Raw genomic sequence first — 21,300 nt, forward strand, 5'->3', positions numbered from 1 at the left:
AAGCTGGTAAAAAAGCATTGAGAATGATGGTGACTATGTAGAAAAATAAAATCTAGAGCACAAAAGATCAATCGTTTTAACGGTACCACTCCGTACATAATTATTTTATTTGTTTGGAAATAAATTTTATGATGCCAATTTTTTTTTCTGGCATTCAAATATTTCGTTTGAGTTGATCGGATCAAATATTTTGTTCAGTTTTGAGTTTTTATCTAAACAATTTTTGAATTTTAACAAATATTAGACATCGATTAATAAATATTCCCAAAATTTTAATTTCTTTCAAGTATTTTAAAAGATTCTTAGGGGCACAATATTAGCACAAACTCCCATTTGGAAATAAAAAAAATTATCAGATTCACATTGAATTTGATTCATCGTTGACAAACATCAATTAAGTAAGATTCCCTGAACGTCAATTTTTCCTGAAAACCTCTTAAGCATAACCCTTAAATTTTAAACATTTTCTAAAATCAGAATCATGTATTTTGGTTTTTGATCAAAATTGGAATCTGGATTCTAAATATAAGGTTTGCTATGGCATAAAGATTTTAGACATAATGTCTAGTTTCATTATATTTTCATTTTAATCAGAATAATGGGACAGGAAAGTTTAAAACTGTTTTCGAATAGTCTTGAAGAAAAATACATTGACATTGTGAAGAATTCAATATCAAACATTGTATCAAACTAGCAGGGTTACGTGATACAGAAAAAAAAAAATGGTTATTCTCCTATTTATTCATAAAAATCTCTTGAAGAAATACAAATTGACGTTAATTCTTTCTGGTGCAAGAATACACATTTAATATTGCATGCTGATTTAAATACAGCATTAAAAAAAAAAACCCTGACAATTCTATTCTCCTCTCCCTCTTCCGCACCTTGTATCCCTTAAAACGACACACTAAGGTCCAATTGACCGAACAATGATACGTTATAACGTTTATTCATTTATTTTTTTTTTTAATCTTGTTGAACGCAAAGCTGAATCAAGCTAAAACGATCCCTCATAGTTATGTACTGAAGATGGATGCTCCTATCAGATAAGTTGTGAATTTGCGATACTTATTTTCCTTTTTATTAGATGCAAATGTTAATATTAATTATACTGATTTCATTTTTTGACTTGTATTTTTTTATTTGATATCAAACAGAGATCATATCAAACTAGAAGGAGGGGAGGGAAGGGTGTTAGGTGGTAAAGTCAAAAAATGATTATTCTCCCAGTCATTCATAAAAATCTCTTGAAGAGAGACAAATTGAAGTTGTGAAGAATTCAATATCAAACTAGGAAAGAGAGAGGGTTAAGTGGTAAGGGGGGGGGGGAGGGAAGGGTTACGTGGTAAAGAAAAAAAAAAAAAAAGACTTACTGGCTTTATGTCTCGATGAAGGAAACCAACTTCATGAATATATTCAATGGCCCACAAAATCTGGGAACCGAGCCGGAGTGTTGTACTCAGAGAAAAGCAGCCACGAGGCTGACTTCTCCGTAATTCTGCTAAGTTCTTGCCTTGTAAGGACATCACTACATAATTGTAGCGCTCAGTTCGGCCACAACCTATGAAGCGACATACGTGATCCTTGCCTGCAAATAGAAAAACACAATAAATATATCATTTTTTTTTTTTTTTTTTTTTTGCAAAAACAAATGAAAAGACGAATAAATTATTTAAAATTAATCAATTTATATTTATCTTCATACACTCGAAATCCGTGTCTATCTGGCTAAAGTTTTAAAACTCAACTTCATCCGTGTTCGATGTTATTTTTTTAATTTATTTATTCAATTATTAAATCTTAAAACTTAAATGCTGTCAGATCAAAATTGAGATCCCCGCCACCCCGTTTTTTTTTTTTTTTTTTTTTTTTTTTCATCGTCTTCTTCTAATATTGTCTTTCCAAATCATAATAACCACGTTCAAGTCTGAAGAAGTTGCTGGATCGCTGATACGATTCGGTAACAGAAACATGTGTAACTAAAACAGATAAAACGGTAATTATATATATATATATATATATATATATGTATATATATATGTATATAATCAACGGTAGTTTCTTTGATATAACAGGGGTGCATTCGAATTGAATGTTACTGTTTAGAGCACAATTCTCACATTATACTTGACTTTTGCATTTTAAGCTTTAATTCAGGCAATTATAGAAAAGTAATTTATAAAATCAACAGTAGGTTCTCTACAGTGCAATGTAGACTACAATGCATTGTGAACTTCGTCACTGCGGAGAGACATATGAAGCTTCCTATCTGTGAAACGCAGTGGGTCTTCCAACTAGAGTAGGAGATTAATCAATTCGTTGAAAAATGTGCGATTTCACCGATTTCGATGAAATAAAATATAGGAGTAACTAAAACAGATAAAACGGTAATATTATATATATATATATATATATATATATATATATATATATATATATATATATATATATATATTTGGTCTGCAATAGTATTGAGCACCTTCTTCAGGTTTTTTATAAATTACCAGTTTTGCCATATATATACATACATATATATATATATATATATTACTGTTGAGACAATCGGAATCGGAAAAATTGTAACTTTTGTTGGTATCAGATTTTACTTTTTTCCTAGAAATTATAACGTAACAAACACAGATATATTTACCAGGAGATTATTTATTTATAACATAAAACTAAGGGACAAAATTTCTGGGTTCAATTTAATTATTTTATTGGTAAATTATGGCGAACAAAGTAAATAATCAAAAGTTCACTTTTGTTGCCTTAAGAAACTCATTAGAATACTTACTTATTTTAGCAGCTAAAGTCAATACTCCTCAAAGTTCACAGTTAAATTTAAATGATTAAGCTACTCCTGAAAGTTTTATTTTTAATTTTTCTGGCACCGACCTGGTTTTGTGTTGTCTGGAGTGGTCATCTTTGAAATAATCCTTCCTTCTTAGATAAGAGAAAAATCCAGGTTGTCCTCGACAGTCGTACATCTAAACAATATGATATAAATGCGGGAGTGTCTCAGGGGTCTATCCTTGGACCTCTATTGTTCCTAATAGTTATTAATGACCTCCCCGACAAAACTGCCTCTGAGATGGGTATATATGCTGACGACACCACGCTCCTATAACAGGCATGACAGGAAAACAAATGAACACATAACTAAAGAAATGGCAAAAAACACTAGAGGATGACCTCCAATCTGTAGTGGAATGGGGACATAAATGGATGGTCACATTCAATGCTGCCAAGACTAAACTGGTTTCCTTCAATAATTACAAGAAACCTTCTCTGCCACCAATAGCAATGGCCAGTGACTCCCTGTCTGAGAGTACATCTTTCAAACTGCTTGGCCTAACGTTCACAGGAAACATGAGTTGGAACAATTATATTGAAAACATTGCCAGGGCCGCTATGAAAAAGGCCACCATGGAGTATTGTTGTCACATTTGGGGTGGTGCATCTGCTGCTAGTTTCTCGCTCCTAGACAAGGTTCAAAAGAGAGTCGCCAATCTGATAGGCCCTGAACTGGCATCTAAGCTTCAGCCTCTGTCCCATTGACAAAATATTGTATCCCTCTGCCTGTTCTACAAGTATTTTAATGGTGAATGCTCTGACGAACTGCAGACACTTGTGCCCCCACGACGTAGACACCCTCGACAAACCCGACAGGCAGCTAAATCCCACCCCCACACAGTAGGTAGAGATCCCTAGATGTAGAAGATCTTTCTACTCCAGTAGTTTCTTCCCCAGAACCGCTAGACTCTGGAATTCCATTCTAGGTCCCTGCTTCCCTAACTGTACTGACATGCAGAAGTTCAAGTGTAACGTGAACTGACATCTTGCTGCCCAAATCCCAACATAGTGCCCAGTAGTTGCTGCCGCTGATAGTAGCCCCCTACACCAAAGTGGCAATGTGCCTTGTTTGGGGTGAAAATGTAAAAAAAAAAAAAAAAAAAAAAACACAAAAAAAAAAGTTTTATTAAGTTTTTCTTTCTTTTTTTTTTTTTGCCACGAGTGAAAAACACAGATAAAAATCTCATACTGAGTTTATCAAAACCTTAAAAATGCAAAGGATGACTGTTTAGAAATTTATTTGATTATAAAAAAAATTCTATCTACATTTATAATCATCTATTCAATGAAATTCTACTTTTTTATCGATTATGTGTGAACGCACTGACAAAGAAAACAAATAAGTATTGTATAATTGTATTGTACAATTGAATTGCACATATAAATTTACCGTAAAATGATCCCCTATTTCCGGGCCATTCTAACTTTTAGGGCAGTTATCCAATTTTTTTTACTACTAATCTTAAGTCTGACCGACAAAGTATTACCACTCAGACTTAGGGTTAGTATTACGAAAAAAAAAAAAGGCATGTATTGTATGACTATTAACAATGACATATTTCATAGTAAATTTCGATCAGGTACATTACCATGACCAAGGTTTTAAAACAAATAAAATTGACTACATCCTTAAAATGCTGTCTGCTCCGAAAGGGCGATAATTTTCTGTTAACTTTATATGCAAAACTGACTGTTTGTTGTTTTTATTTATTTTTTTTTCAGGCCATTTACACGTAATCGTCTGAAAAATGAAGAATCATATTTTTATTTTCTCGTGGGTTAACATAGGTTGCAGATTTCTAATAACTTTATTTCTTTCATAACAAAAAAGTTACAATTGCGAATTGGCAAAAAAATGAAATCAAAATTTTCAACATAGTCACCTGGAAATCCCCCCCCCCGTAACTTATTAAAAAAACTAAAATCTTATATTTTGGGGAGGGGGAGTAGTAATGTATTATGTTTTAATTTTTACAGTAAAATAAATCAATCTAAGAACCGATCAAATTTAATAATTAGGATAAGAAATATTTTTTTTCTTTTTTTACATGGGAGTAACCACTTATCAAGGCCTGGAAGCCACTCGGGGATAAGGGTTATTGCGTGTACAGTAGTCAATGGGATAATATCGTAGTAATCGTTAGTAATGGAGATCTGATAAAGTGTCTGACTTAAGGGGGCGGTTTATCCGGAATTTGTTTATGTTGAACTTGAAGACATCCAAGTTGTAGTCAGGTGGGAAACAGACAAACGGAAGAGAGTTCCATAAGCGTGCACTTCTAAGAAAGAAGCTTTGTTCATGGAATCTATGTTTTGATTTAGGCACAGATAAAGAGTGGTGAAAATTATTGACAGTGGTTTCAGATAGACGGGTGTTTTTCGCGAAAGATTGGCGAGGGAGGACCAGAGATTAGAGCCATGGAAATAACGATAAAACAAAGACAGGCTCGCCACGGCTCTTCTCTGGGAGAGAAGTTGCAGGGAAAAGAAAAGGGTGTCCCCCACTAGGCCACAAAGTCTCTTTGACAGAGAGAAGTCACAGAATAGTTCAATCCTCCCCTCCCCTGAAATTCCCATCTTAAGAATGGTTTTCTAGGAAATTATTTTAATATGGGGAGATGTATTTTGTAAACTATTTTTTCTATACCATCTTCTTATTGTGAATACAAATCGTCGACTATTTTCCATTATGAAAAAAATGAAAATAACATTACGGACAAACAACGCCCATACTTGTCCTTCAGGCTAAGATCACAGTGTAGTATCTGTTCTGATGCTGCATTTCACCTTTTCTGTTCTCGGTCAGTGGAGGAGAAGTCCTTCATGATTGAGGCAATTTTTATTTTTTGTTCCTATTCAGAGTTTCCCTTTTTTGGGGGGGGGAGGGAGGGGGAGCTGGATTTGCGCCCTTATTAAAAACCGACCATGTGTCTAACTCTGCCCTCGTGGGGAGGCAAGTAAATTAGGAACGAACCTTGCAAATCAGCTTTGTTTTAAAAGGAAATATAAAGCTTTGTGTGTCTCACAACTTTCAATTAATTACAAGGAAAACATCCGAGAAAATATTTAGAGAGATCACTTATTTTATTATATGCCGCCCCACCACCACCACCACCCACCCCAGTCTAAATTTTACATCTTGCAAAAATAAATACAGACATTACACGGGGTTTTACAGTAATTTAAAAAAAAAAAAAAAAAAAAAATTTTTTTTCAAGCAACAAATCTCTGATTGCATATCGAGAAAGTTTAAAAGAATCAAAATTAGTACTTGTATCGGAATCTGGAAAAATTTTGGAATCGTCCCATCACTAATATATCAGTGATGGGACGATTAATCGTAATCGGGAATTGGAAACATTGGAGCTTTTTGGGTAATCGGTATCGGAATCGAAAATTTTTTTTTAGCCTATTTTCCAATGCCAAAACGATTCTTTAAATTATTATTTTTTTATTTGATTTTGGTTCAATAAACATCTTCCACTGCTTGTAGTAATAATAAAATAATAAATATTTATTGATTTAACCTACCAGTCAGACTAAAATCTCCAGATCACCCCCCCCCCCTCACAAGAGTGTTTTTACGTTTGAGAAAATGTAAGCAGATTTAAGGTGTGTTTTTTACAGTGATCGGGACAAAATAACACTTTTATAGTTAAATATTTAGAGATTTATAAGGAATCGGAATTGGTAATTGTATCGGGATCGGGAATTTACTATGGAATCGGTAATTGTATTGGAACCGGGAAACATACTGGAATCGTCTCATCACTCATATATATATATATATATATATATATATATATATATATATATATAAAAATTACAATAAGTTTACCAAGGTAATCAAAATGGTAAACTTAAAATATATTATAAATATTAAAGAGTTAATATTTACAAGTAAAGTAATCTCAACCAGATGTAAAAGCTCAATACAACCGAAAAGGAAATAGAGCTTATAATATGAACAAATGATTAATAAAACATGTTAAAAAAACATCTTGAAAAAGAGTTAAAAACATATTTAATTTTAAAAAGGAAGAACAAGATAAATGGATAGTCCTTAATCCGCGGAGTTTCGAAAAAATACTCTCCTTCTCATCAGAGGGCAGGAATTAGCAAAATGCGGGATCGGATTTTGCATGTAAAAGTATTTAATGAAACCACAAGTAAGTCACAGATCTTACTTGGATAAAAAAAGGGTGAGGTAAGGGGAATAGGAGGTAAAAGAAAAAATGATAAAAAGATTTCACAGGAATGGATAGTCCGGTGAAGGGTAAAAAATCCAAGAATTGTAAAATCCAAACACGGTCGAATTAAAAACTTCCAATCCAACAGGTAAGTTCCAAATGGTTCAAAATGATCCAAAAGGCAGAGTTCCTTGGAAAAAATCACAAATCGAATGAGTTCCAAATCATTAAAAGAAAAGTTCAAATGTTCACAGAAAAAGCACTGGAGAGAATATTTAAAACACGTCTGCCAAGGCCGGAGGAATCAAGCAAAACTTATTAAGATAAAAGCTCAACACTATCAAGGGGAGCAAAAAACAACAATATTAAATGAAAGATGAGGAATAAAAGTTATATATAACTTTATAATATTATTTGAATAATAAGGAAAAGTTCAAGGGAAATTTAAGAAAAAAAAAAAACTCTTTAGGCCATGGCATTTCGAAGCTGTGCTTCTCATTAACAGAGGAGGACGGCCAGAATTATACAAAATGCAAATATAGAAAAAAACTGGCTTCAAAAATTAAATGAGAATGAAGGAATAGGATGAAATGATTAAAAAGTAATTAAAAGTAGGTACAATATATATGGGTAAATCGGAAGGGTAGTATATATGTAGGTAACATTTAAAAAAAATATAGGCCAATATGAAATAGTTGGGATTATTAAAGAATAACAAAAGAAGAAAGAAAAAAAAATATGGAAGATAGAAGAGAAAGTGGAAAAAGGGGAAGGAGATAGAAATAGTAAATAGGGGATATGGAAATACATATATAAATAGATAAATAAAATTTAAATAAAAGTATATATATATATATATATATATATATATATATATATATATATAGGTGCTAGTGCAGAGAGTGATCCGTGCTACTTTTTAAATCGTATTTCCAAGTTTAATTAAAGTTTTATGATATATTTTTTATTCAATTGTAAGGTTGAAGTATAGAATAGGTAAAAAAACACCCTCCCCTCCCCATGTTAAGAATGGCTTTTTAAATAATAACGTTATTATTTACGTCCGGATCACTCTCTGCACTAGTACCTATATATATATATATATATATATATATATATATACAATCCCAAACAAGGCACATTGACACTTGGATTAAAAGGCTACTATTTGGGACCATTTTACAAGGGCACTATGTAGGGAGTTGAGAAGCGAGATGTATGTTCACATCACATTTAAATTTCTGCATGTTAGTACAGTCATGTAAGCATGATATAGAGAAACAGGGAGGGATTTCCAAAATTTAATAGTTCATCAGAACTTATACAAGTAGAAGGCTTTCCGGCATCTAGGGACCTTTACAATGAAGGGGTGGGATTTTGCCATTTGTTGGTTAGTTGGAGGTATGCCAAGGGGGCATGAGTGCTATGAGTTCATCAGATCACAATTCATTGAAGTTTTTATGAAACAGGCACAAGGATGCAACATTGCAGTGATGGGACAGGAGTTGGGGGTTGATCAAAGGTTTGTCGCCATCGCCATCACCATCAGTTTTCTTTCCTTAAAAAGCAACCGATAGAAATCCATGAGTCATTTGGAATACGAAAGCTAGATAGATAAATAGACTCGTCTATATTTTTATCTACAAGAGTTTGTGCTCCCGCGTAGACCGGGTTATTCCAACAACTGACTCAGTCCGTTATTGCTGCATAGAGGACACCAAGATTGAGACAAAGTTCTTTGCTTTTGCGTATTATTTCGAGTTTGTCAAAAGAATTTTTCTTTAAATCCAGAAACAACTCTGAATATAGAGATTTGATTAAATCTCACAGAAACTATTAACGATAAATATTATCATTCTGTCAAGTTCTATAAATATTTTAGTCCCAAAAGTTTGCACTTAATTGGATGACCAAAGTCTGATAAGAACTGATGTTGAATATATATATATATATATATATATATATATATATATTAGTGTTGGGACAATTAATCGAAATCAGGAATCAGAAAAATCGGAGCTTTTTAGGGTATCAGAATAGGAAAAATTTGAGCCTATTTCCTGATGCCAAAACCGATTCCTTAAATTATCTTTTTTATTTGATTTCGGTTTAAGAAACATCTTCCACTGCTTGTAGTCATAATAAAATAATAAATATTTATTCATTTTAAACTTCCAGTAAGATTAAAATCTCTAGATCACCTCCTCGCAAATGTATTTTTACCTTTGAGAACATATATGCTCATTTAAGATGTGTTTTTACGGTTTTCAGGACAAAATAACACTTTTATAATTAAATATTTAGAGATTTATAATGAATCGGTATCGGGAAATATATTAGAATCGTCCCATCACTAATATATGTATATATATATAGTGCAAAATTTTGTTGAAAATTCAAAGACTCACGTTTTTGTTTTATATAACCTTCGTTTATGTTCTGGATTTTTCCATTACAGCCGTTTCATTAATGAGTTGGCAATTTTATGATTTATCTAGAAGTGTAAGCCATTTTGAGTTTCAGAACAGTTTCAGATGGTTTGCTGTTACACACAAGTCCTGGTAGGTGACTTGTTTGTAGTAGACAGTTCCACAGAACAAAATATTCTTACCGTGTCGAAACCCGGGAAAAGAACATGTGAAATTGCTTCAGAAAAGGTTTAATATTTATGAAGCAATTCTGGTTTCTGATTGGTTGGTAGCAGAACGTGAATTAAGTTGAATCGTCAGTTCTTAGCAGCATCGTTTATAAATAGAATCGTCCGACTGTGTGGGATCATACCCCATTATACACCCAAAACATTGCAACAATTTATGTTTCCGTAAAAATATCCTATCCCCACCAACTTCTTAAGATGTTTATCCATTAGATTTTTGCAACAAATGGTATATTTTTTACATGTTGGACATCGTATTCGGGTAAAAAGATTTCCACAGCCATGCTTCCTCACTTCCTCCATCTTTTGGTGTTATGTAAAGATAGTTTTTCGTTTTAACCCATACTTTCGTAATTTTATTTTTTATTTATTAATTATTTATCTATTTATTTTATTTTATTATTTTTTCTTTTTTAATTTTCCTTGTTTTTCCTATTTGTTTTTTTCCAATTATCATATAATTTTATTCCTATATTTATGTGTGTTTATTTTAATATTGTTTTCTTGCTTAGTGTTTGAATTCGTATTATATTACCTGATGCAGGGGAGGTCACTCTCGTGGTATCATTTTTTATCTAGGATTAACTCCCTTGCATTTTTTTTTTCCTAATCTGCTTTAGTGCGTTAAATTAAATATTTGTTTCTGTGCAAACACCCGTGGATTACATCTAGTCTTTTGTTTAATAATTTATATACATATATATATATATATATATATATATATATATATATATATATATATATAATTTTTATAATATTGTGTTGTTCAAACAAGAGAAAAAATGTATATTTAAAAAAGCGTAGCCAGAAATAATTCAAGGTTTTTAAGACTTTTATCATTTTTAAAAAAATATTTTTAAATATTTTAATAACGCTTTTCAAGCCTTATTTTAGCTCTCTTCAGATATTTTTTAGTCATAAGTTTTTTTGTTTTTTTTTAGTCAAAAGTTTATTGAATTTCCCTTTAGAAGACATTTTAGTTTCACTAGTACGAATGTTTTTTTGTTTTGTTTTTTGTTTCAAAAACACATTCATACATTGTCAATCTGTCATTAAAAAACTTATAGGTACAGAAATAAAACATCGACATATTTTTATAATCAGCTGCATGTATTTTCTATTTTACTGATGAATATTTAAGTAAAAGAAACGAAAAATATTATTATTTTTTTTAAATTAATTAGACTTAAACGAAATGGACGACTTGGCCTCTGCCGCCGTCACCCCCCCCCCATCATCATCATCATCATCATCATCATCATCATGGTGAAATGTAACAATTACAAATTACTTAGCATGCTAGCCCTGTGTAATTAATAAAATAAAAGGTTCCCTTCGAAATTCCGTCCAAATTCCCGGGTCTGACACACATTTCGAGTTCGACAAGATACACTCGAAGAAGGTTGGAGGTTACATCGACTGAAATGTTGTGAAATCCATTAATTTAAAAAAAAAAAAAAAGTTCTTTTTGTGCCTCAAGTTCTTTATTTCTTCAAATATAAATTTATCATTTTATTGCATGTAATGCTCAGATCATAGGTAATTCATAGATTTATCAGAAAGTATACATTGCCCCCAGTGTGCTCCACCCTTTTTTTTTAACAGCCAATCAAATTTAATTTGAGGATCAAAAGTGAATAAAGAATTTTTGTTGTTGGCGGCAAGAAGGAAAAGAAAAGACTAACCTAAATTTCAAGCCGATTCGTTCTTGCAACGGAGAAAGAAAGAAGAAAAAAGAAAGAAAAAAGAAATAAAGAAAAAGAAACGAAAGAAAAAAGAAAAAGAGAGAAAAAAGCTAAAAAAAAAAAAAATGAGAGAAAAAGAAAAAAGTGAGAAAAAAGCTAATGTTTACGCAAAGCTGTTTAATTGTTCAGGTGTCATTCTGGGTCACTGATTCGAGTCTCAAATGAGAACAGAAATTAATCTGCCGATTCTTAAAGAAATGAAAACCGTTTTTTTTTTTTTTGTATGAAACAATAAAATCTAGAATATATATATATATATATATATATATATATATATATATATATATATATATATATATATATATATATATATATATATATATATATATATAAACGAATCTTCAGAATTGACTTAAAGGGATTCGTTATGAAATAACACCCAGTTTCTACTTTTGCTCAAATCAATAAATCATTCGAGAGAGGGGGGGGGGGATCATTTCTATGTTGACATAAAAATGACTAAGAATGTCCATTTTGTTTCCGCCAATATCACAATGAAACGAGAAGACCGAAGCAGTACATGACATTCAACACAAACGGTAATCAATTTTTTTTTTCTTTTGCTGGCAACACATTTCTCGTCATCAGAAAATGTTAGTGCTAATACTCCTTGGTCAATCCGGTCTGCGCGGATCGAATAAACTATATAAAAATGGGGGGGGGGGGGGGATAAAAAAGATGGGGCATACAGTTTTGAAAGCAGAGTTATAATTTTTCTGTAGGTTTCCGACTATTTTTTTAATTTTTTTTTATTGTATTTAAAAGATTAAAACCTAAAGTTATTTTCTAAGGGAAAAATATTTGTACACTAGGGACTGCCAAAAGATTGTGAAGATTGGACCGCATGTTTCCGTGACGTCAGATTTGTGTGTACTATCACGGCCACCGGTAGCCACGGTACTATACGAACTATAGAAAAGCAGAAGCGACTTAATGATTTTTTAAAAACCTTTGTTTATCTTCTTCCAACTGCAATTAATAATTAATCTTTGTTATAATTTTGTTAGGTTTTAAGATTTACACGGTTTAACGATTAATAATATTATAAACATTTGTATATTAAATATGAAATACGGTTTTACTGAATGTTCTTTTGGTTACCTACGGGCTTCCATATTTTGTTTGGTAAAAAGAGACAAACAAAATATGGGGGGGGGTCTACAAAATGCTTAATATTTGTGCAATAATATTTTCAAATTGGTTTTAATCTGGCGATAAAATAGCTGACAAGAGTCATGTTTATATTAAAACTTAATATTAAAAATAAATTTAAACCCAATTAATTAAAAATCTATGTTGTAACGGTACATTTTGAAATAATGGAGTTTTAATCTTTTAAAAATTAATCAATGTTTACGAAGTTTCTTTTTCTTGGCAATTCAACTGATTATAATATATATTAATTCGAAAAAACGCTATTAAAAAAAAAACATAATAATAATATTAAGTTTATATCAATTTTTTAATTGCAACTTCAAGGTAAATTTTTGTTCAATATGTGTATTGAAATTAAAAAAAATATATTTTTTACTTATTTGAACTTTAATGTTTCAAAATAAATAGAAATTTCGATAGGTTTAAATATATTTTGTTCGAATTTCGAAAAAATAAATGGGGGGGGGGCACACACTAAAAAATATTTCCCCTCGTATATTTAACGAAAACTGCATTTTATATGTAATTTCATTCTAAAATGGATAAGCATCGAAAATTTCACGAAAATTTGACCATTAGTTGATTTTTGCTAGATTTATTAAATACGGGTATGTTTTCAGGTTCAGAATGTCTACTACATGGGAACGTTATTTTAAAGTGCCAATTATGTAAACACGATTTTCGTCTCGCAATTTCATTATTTTCGTTCGATGAAAAAATTTTTAAAAATTATTACTGGTTCATTTTGCCCTTCTTTTAAATGGTACAAAAGTTATATTGATAATATTAATTTATAATAAAGTTACATCGTTTTACATATAGGGGGGGTAATCCTGTGGTGAATTATTAGAGTTATTATATTTTAAAAACAATCATTAAAATTTGTCAAATTAACCATACTTTGCAAAGCCAATATCCCAGTGTAGTTTTGATTCGAAGGAGATTGTCCTTGAAGGGTCGAGCGGAGGTACGCGCTACTTACAATTTCCCGCTCATCCTTTAAAAATGTGTGAAAAATTTTTAATAATTCGACCTCCTATCTTTCCAAGCTTATAACTATTGAAAACTGTAATTCAAACCCTAATTTTTTTTTTAAATTAAAGGAGCAAAGACCAAATTTTCAAAAAATAACAGGTTTAACAGCAAATTATGCACTATTTGTTTTTTTTTTTAATCGGTTTTCTTTAAAAAAGATTTAAAGAAAATCAACGAATTTAACTTGTTTCGATAAATATATGTCTATATAAATTCCCCAAATCACTTAACTATAACAAAATACTATTCAATGGGTACTTCCATTATTCATTGTTAAGAATTTATCCATGTTTATATTTTAAATTCCATGTATTTTTTAAATGAAAGAATTTTTTAAACAACTATTTGAAAATAGCGCCATTACTTAAGTATTGTTACGTTTTAGCGAAACACCGGAAGTGGTGTTTGATCATGTTTTGAAATACGGATGGACAGAAGGAAATAAAAACCACACGTTCGCGTTAGCCATCTAGCCGTGTGCGTGAAGAAATATGTGTCTCCATAGCTAAAAAATACTCAAAAAACAGTCGAAGAATATTTTTTTCTTTTCTCAAAGAAATACATGAGTTTTTGATTCAATATATTTTATTACTTCTTTATGGAGTGAATTTTTTTTATATATCTAAAGAATAGAATGAAATAGTCTCGTAATTAAACGAAAATTTCGGTGCAGTATAAGAACATTATAAGGTTTCACTTAAAAAAAAAAAATTCAACATGGTTTTTTTAAAATAAAGGTTTTAAACGTTGGACTTTACAGGTACATTTGCAAATAACTGTATTTTTTTGTTGTTTTAAATTAGCTTATTTTATTTATTGATCTTTTATCTTCATTTTGTGATATATAAATTTGAGGTGAGAAATTTAATTATTTTCATTTTAATAGACATTTCAAAATGGGGGGGGGGAGGTGAATTAAAAAAAAAAAAACGCTTGTCTAGAATATTATATTCGATTTATTGGAAAGAGCATAAAATTTCACATTGAACCTGAAAATATCGTAAAAATTGAACCAATAGAAAAATTTTGATAGATTTTTAAAGTGAAAAAATTGAAAAAAAATTAACTCATAAAATTCAATTGATTTCATTATGTAAACAAAATGGTTGCATGAAGACTCGCAGGCACTTTGTAAACACTGTTTTTTTTAAAATAATATTTCTATTATTTTTTAAACAACTTTAATAGTTTATTTTGGAAGTATATTCCATAAAGAAAATAAACAACCCACTTTAAAAAGAGAAATTTTTATATTTTATTCGCAGTTTTTTGTTAGGGGTATCAAAAATTCCCCAAAAATTCTGACACACCTAGGCTGCGATATGATCGATCGCATTAAATTTTGATTTTCCTCTGTAAAAAAAAAAAAAAAAAAAAAAAAAATACTCGATTAAATTAAGCAATTTCTTATGAGAAGTTTATTCCACACCTAATACGCAAAATATAGTTCTTTTTTAATATCTTCGTTTTTTTAAATGTGTTTGGTAAACTGCACAAGCACCTTCTTTTTTTTGGTGTCACAATTTACGATGCGTTATTTTCATTAAAAAAACATAAAATAAATTCATTCATTTTTTTTTTTACTACTGAAAACCATAATTTTAGTAAAGGTATTTTTTTGTTTAAACAAAATGATAGATTTCTACTAAGGTTTAAATAAAAATAATGTGTTCATTATATTCCGTGATCATTATTTGATAAATACTGAAAATTTCATTAAAATTGGTTAATTTCCTGATTTTTGATGAGTTTTTAAATAAAGGGAGGGATAAAAATGTTTATACATCTTGAGCATCGGCTATCCATTTTGCATGTACCCCCTACCCCCCACACGCGCGCGCGAAGACTTCTGTATCCGTTATTAGCGTGTTGTCAAAAGGCTTTATAGAAAGTGCAAAACAATGGTGGAGTCACAAGTCAACGAGGAATGCACGGCCGAAAAACAAATAAAAAGGCACACATATTTACAGTTGCTCGAACGAATAATAAAGAATACAGGCTCAAGAAGTGTAGAACCCCATTCTTATGCAAGGACATTTGTTGTAAAACCCATAAGGGTTGATGTGCCGTAACGCAAACTGAACCGACCTAAATAAGTATAGGTATAAATTTTATGAACAGTGTAAACAAATGTTGGCGAAAATTATAAACATTTTGAGGGCGTATCCAACATAAGTATGTCCATTTTGCTTCTGTCGGTATTACAATGGAACGAGAAAGTCAGAACGATGGAGGTAATCCATGGCATTCAACACAAACGAATTTTTTGTTGGCATCATCATTTATTGTTGCATCATCATCAGAAAATATCAGTGTTAATTCTCTTTGATCAGTTCTTTTCAAATAGTTTTATAGACGGCATAATCTCACCGAGAGACAGGTGCTCATTAGATCACAGAAGCGAAACAATGTTGTGCATAGTCGCTACCAGACGGCTGACCATCTGGAAATATCAGATGTTTTTTTGGAAGGATGACACCTCCCAGTAAAATACAACATTGAAATCGGCACTTCTGCAGTATACGGACAGCGGCCATCTTTTTTGTTGCGTTTTACTAAACTGTCGTCAAGTGGCACTTTTTGGTCAAATAGGGGGCGGGAAACAATTGCCTTTTTGGTGAATGGATTCTGGACCATGCAGTAGTTTCTAGTGGGGCCTCTCGATGCCATAATAGTGGGTAATTGTTACGGCTTTACATTATCATGTGCTACAAACGTGAAACTGCATAGGGCCGTCCACTTCCCTAGATGAGTTCATAATAAAAGGATACTCCAACTTAGATCTAAATCTGACCCCCAAGATCGCCATCACTTTTCATCACTTTTTCCATAGCTACCAACGTAACAGATGTACTGAGACTAAAGCTGCTTTCAGGACTGCCAGCAACCACTGTAAAAGAGTAATAAAAAATGCTAGAGAGCTATATGCTCAGTCCGTTAAATCCAAAGTAGCTGAGCAGTGGCTTGGTTCCCACCAGATTTGACAAATAGCAAACAGGATCCTGAACAGAAGCGTGCGTTCTATCCCAACCATTATCAATGGACCTGAGGTCATCTCGTCAGCAGCAGACAAGGCCAAACTATTTGCCAAGAACTTTGCAGCTAACTATACCCTCTGCAACAAAGGCCATCAACTCCCTGTATTTCCTCCTACAACAGACAACACACAATGCAACATACAAATATCTGTGCGTGAGGTCGCCAAACTAATCAAGAACCTTGATTCCAGTAAAGCAATTGGCCCAGACGGCATTCCAATTATAGTGCTGAAAAAGCTTCGACGAGAACTTGCCTCATACTTACAAAATTGTTTAAGCGTTGCCTTAAGGAGAAGTGCTTTCCAACACCCTGGAAAATCTCATCAGTATGCCCTGCCCTGTATTTAAGAACTCAGATGATAAGTCATCTCCCTCTCAGTACAGACCAATAAGTCTCTTGTGTGTCATGAGTAAGTTGCTGGAATCCATATTAAATAAAGAAGTAGTCAACAACCTCAGCAGAAATAACCTCCTTAGTGACATGCAATATGGTTTCCGTTCTGCTAGATCTACAGCTGATGTGTTAACGGTTATATCCCATAGGATTAGTGAATCTCTTGACAAAGGCTTCCTCTCTAGGGCAATTGCTCGACATATCAAAGGCCTTCGATAAGGTATGGCATAAGGGCCTACTTCAAAAGATTTCCAGCTACAGTATAAGTGGAAATGTTTTCTCAATAATTAAATCATTTCTCTCTGATAGGCTCATAAGAGTAGTGGTTGATGGACAGCAATCAGAGGCCCTCAGTATTAATGCTGGAGTCCCTCATGGGTCCATCCTGGGCCCAACTGTCTTCCTGATCTACATCAATGATCTCCCAAAACACATACTTAAATCATTTGTTGACATCTATGCTGATGACACGACCATCTACAGCAACACATCAAAGGCCTTAAATGACAAGGCTCTCTCTGATTTCATCTCCTCTGATCTTGAGCGCGTGGTACAGTGGGGGAAGAGGTGGCTGGTTACTTTTAATGCATCTAAAACCAAACTCCTATCTTTACATCATCAACGCTCTGATCCCCATCTGGCATCAATTGAAATGGATGGCTCTCGTCTTCGGGAGGCTTCATGTTTTGACAAGCTCCTGGGGGTGACCTTTACTCCTGATCTAAAATGGAACACATATATTAAGTCTGTTGCCCGGGCAGCTGGGAAAATGATGGTATCCTTCTACCGTTCCAGAAGATATTTCACTACTGATGCAATTCTCTATCTGTATAAAAGCCAAGTACGGCCAAAGATGGAGTACTGCTGCCACATCTGGGCTGAAGCTTCTAAAAACAGCCTATCCTGCCTTGACAGAGTACAAAATAGACTTCGTGGTTTAGTGGGGTGATGCCCTTTTCTCTTCCCTACAACCTCTCTCCCACAGAAGAGATGTTGCAAGCCTGTCTTTGTTTTATCGTTATTTCCATGGCAAGTGCTCGTCTGAGCTCCAATCTCTGGTCCCCCCTCGTCAATCTTTCACGATAAACACCCGTCTAGCTAAAACCACTGTCAGCAATTTTCCCCACTCTTTATCTGTGCCTAAATCAAAACGTAGATTCCACGAACAAGGCTTCTTTCTGAGAAGTGCATGCTTGTGGAATTCTCTTCCGTCTGCCTGTTTCCCACCTAACTACAACTTGGATGTCTTCAAGTCCAACATAAACAAATTCCTGATGAACCGCCCCCTTAAGTAAGACACTTAATCAAATCTCCAATACCAACTATTACTACGATATTATCCCCTTGATTACTCTACACACAATGACCCTTATCCCCGAGTGGCTTCCAGGCCTTGATAAGAGGTGAACACCATGTGACAAAAAAAAAAAAAAAAAAAAAAAAAAAAGGCTAATAGATTTTTGTCGGTCATGGAGCAGTATCAATATGGACAAAGCATGATATTGCAAACCAGTAGTAGTAGTAGTAGTGATGGATTCTTCTGGAAATGTTGTTTTAATCCGAAAAATGTTTCATGTAAATTATTACATTGTTATTGACTCTTCAATGTTGCTTAACTTCGAAAATCTTTCATTCGATAAAAAACAAAACAAAAAAAAAAAAAATTACTTTATAAAAATCCAATGTTACTTTAATTAAAAAATTGTTTTATTAAAATTATATTTTCTTACACAGACTTTTTCAATACATGTTTTTACAATTGTATACTGATACATTTTTATACAATAAACGTTTTGTTTTTCAAATATTTTTCTGTTCGGGGGGGGGGGGAAATGTTTGTTACTTATTTGCTGCATTATTTGACCAAGCAGAAATTGGAGTTATTGCCCCAAAAGATGGCCGACGTGCGTATACTGCAGAAGTACCTTAAAATCAACATTAGTACAGAACAGGTACTAGTTTTATTCTTTGCAATTCTTTAACACAATACTATCCAATATGGCTGCCATCATTTTTTTTTTTTTTTTTTAAATCTGCTTCTGCTTGTAACTAAGGGCAACAGATTGCCTTGCTGAATTCTTAACTTAATATAATTGGCTGTATTTTATGACCAAGAAACTCCATTCTGCCTGCCACTGGACTCCATGTCGTTAAGAGAGAAACTCTGGACTTAAGATGAATATCGTCAAACCAAAGTCACCGAGAGCTTGATAGCTAAGCCAGACCGAACGGACTTCAATTAGAAAGTGTATTTAAAAGTTTTATTTTCTACATAAACGCAACATTGTATCAGAATAACTATTTTATTTAGTTAGCATGGATGAAACGCGGAATATTCTGTGTAGCTTAATCGCCATATAGATTTTATAACTTACTATATATATATATATATATATATATATATATATATATATATATATATATATAACAGCCATCGAATTACTTATTTCATTTTTGTGATTAAAAGTGACCTCTGCTTTTTAGTAGTACAACTCTGATGACTAAAGCCAAACGATGACTCTCATGATCTTAACAACATAGGGTGAGTGCTGATCTGACAAAGCGAGACCCTTCGACATCTGTGGTCCTCATCAGAGTGGTAAACTTTTTGTCCCCTGAACACAGGAACGGCCAGAAAGAAAAGAAAAGGGGTTCACATATCTATTATTATTATTATTATTATTATTATTACTAGCAAGCCACCCAGCATTGCCCAGTCATAAAATATTAAATATGGTATTTTAATTGATGCAGAGTTTGCATTTATTATTATAAATCCAATTCTCTTGATTATTATATTGTACCCAATATATAATAGTGGTTGGCTGGTGTGGCCATGTCGTAAAATAGGCTTTAAATATATTTTCATGAGTGTAGATTTTGTATTTATTATTATAGAGCCAATTTTCTTTTGATTATTATATTGTACCCTATATATAATTGTCCAATTGACTACTGTACATTCATTAACCCTTATCCTCGAGTGGCCTCCGGGCCTTGGTCAGTGATGACTCCTTTGCAAAAGAAAAAAAAAGAAAGAAAAAAGTAATCAAACAATTCACACACACAACACATTTCTAAAGCAATTTCTTATTTCAAAGAAAATAATTCAGTGTAAAAATTTTATGTAGAACACAAATAACATACTTTGCAATCAATTGAGAGAAAACCAAAACAAACAAACAAAAAAGAGCTTGTGTGAGTAAAGTCTTCAAATCTTCAAATACAAGTCTGAATCACTGTCTATAAGAAATGAGCGTTTCCCATTTGTGCATCCAAGTCAAAGCAATAAACATAACCATAAAATGTCATCAATCAATTCCTTGAGTTATTTATTGGCTCAAACAAAAACAGTTTTTGAGCTGTGAAATTAACTTCTTCCACTCACAATATTCATCTATCCAATCCGATTTTATCAGAAATACTAGCATTTCAGGCCAGCGTTGCCCGGGTGTTTGGAGGTGTATGTAGAGCAAAAAAAAAAAAGGTAAATTTTTCAAAACTTTGACCCTTATTATGAACCCTTAACATTTATTGTTTTGGGCTTAAATCAAGTTATTAAGTTAGATCCATGTCCAAGGAACCTATATCTAAGATTTCAATTGCTTATACCAAAAATTGGCAGAGGAGTTAGGTAGAGTTCTCAAAGGTCAAATTGTTGAACTTTGACCCCTTAACAGCCAAATATTTTCCCAAATCTCAGTACCCAGTATATCAAATTTCGAGTCAGTAGACTGAAAATTGACAGTTATTGCACAGAGAAATGTAGACAGACAGACACTTTCACTTTTATAGATATACTAGCATTTCAGCCCCGTGTTGACCGGGTATTTAGAGGTGTATGTTGAAAAAAAAAAAAAAAGCGGTCAATTTTTTAAACTTTAACCCCTATTATGACCCCTTAAAATTTATTGTTTTGGGATCAAATCAAGTTATTAAGTTAGATCCATGTCCAAGGACCCTATATCTAAAATTTCAAGTGTTTAGACCAAAAATTGTGGGAGGAGTTTGGTATAGTTCTCAAAAGTCAGATTGTTGAACTTTGACCCCTTAATCGCCAAATTTATGGCCGAAAACTGATCACATCGATTTTCCCAAATCTCAGTACCCTGTATATCAAATTTCCAGTCTGTAGACTTAAAATTGACAGTTATTGCATCTGGAAATGTACACACAGACACACACGGACAGACAGACACTTTCACTTTTATAGATATAAAGATAGATTGATATA

At 32.5% G+C, this 21,300-nt stretch overlaps 1 protein-coding gene across 11 annotated transcripts in view; it reads right to left on the minus strand.

Moving 5' to 3' along the window:
* The window catches only part of LOC145255848 (uncharacterized), a 542,783-nt gene that overhangs the window by 148,686 nt on the left and 372,797 nt on the right, over nt 1-21,300 (minus strand). For all 11 annotated transcript variants that reach the window (XM_080114598.1, XM_080114596.1, XM_080114594.1 and 8 more), the window contains one exon: nt 1,374-1,588. In XM_080114598.1, the coding sequence (XP_079970724.1) occupies nt 1,374-1,588 (215 nt within the window). The remainder of the gene's footprint in view (nt 1-1,373; nt 1,589-21,300) is intronic.

This window comes from Euprymna scolopes, chromosome 31, assembly GCF_053919585.1.
Source record: "Euprymna scolopes isolate OS-2025 chromosome 31, ASM5391958v1, whole genome shotgun sequence".
Taxonomy (NCBI): Eukaryota; Metazoa; Mollusca; class Cephalopoda; order Sepiida; family Sepiolidae; genus Euprymna; species Euprymna scolopes.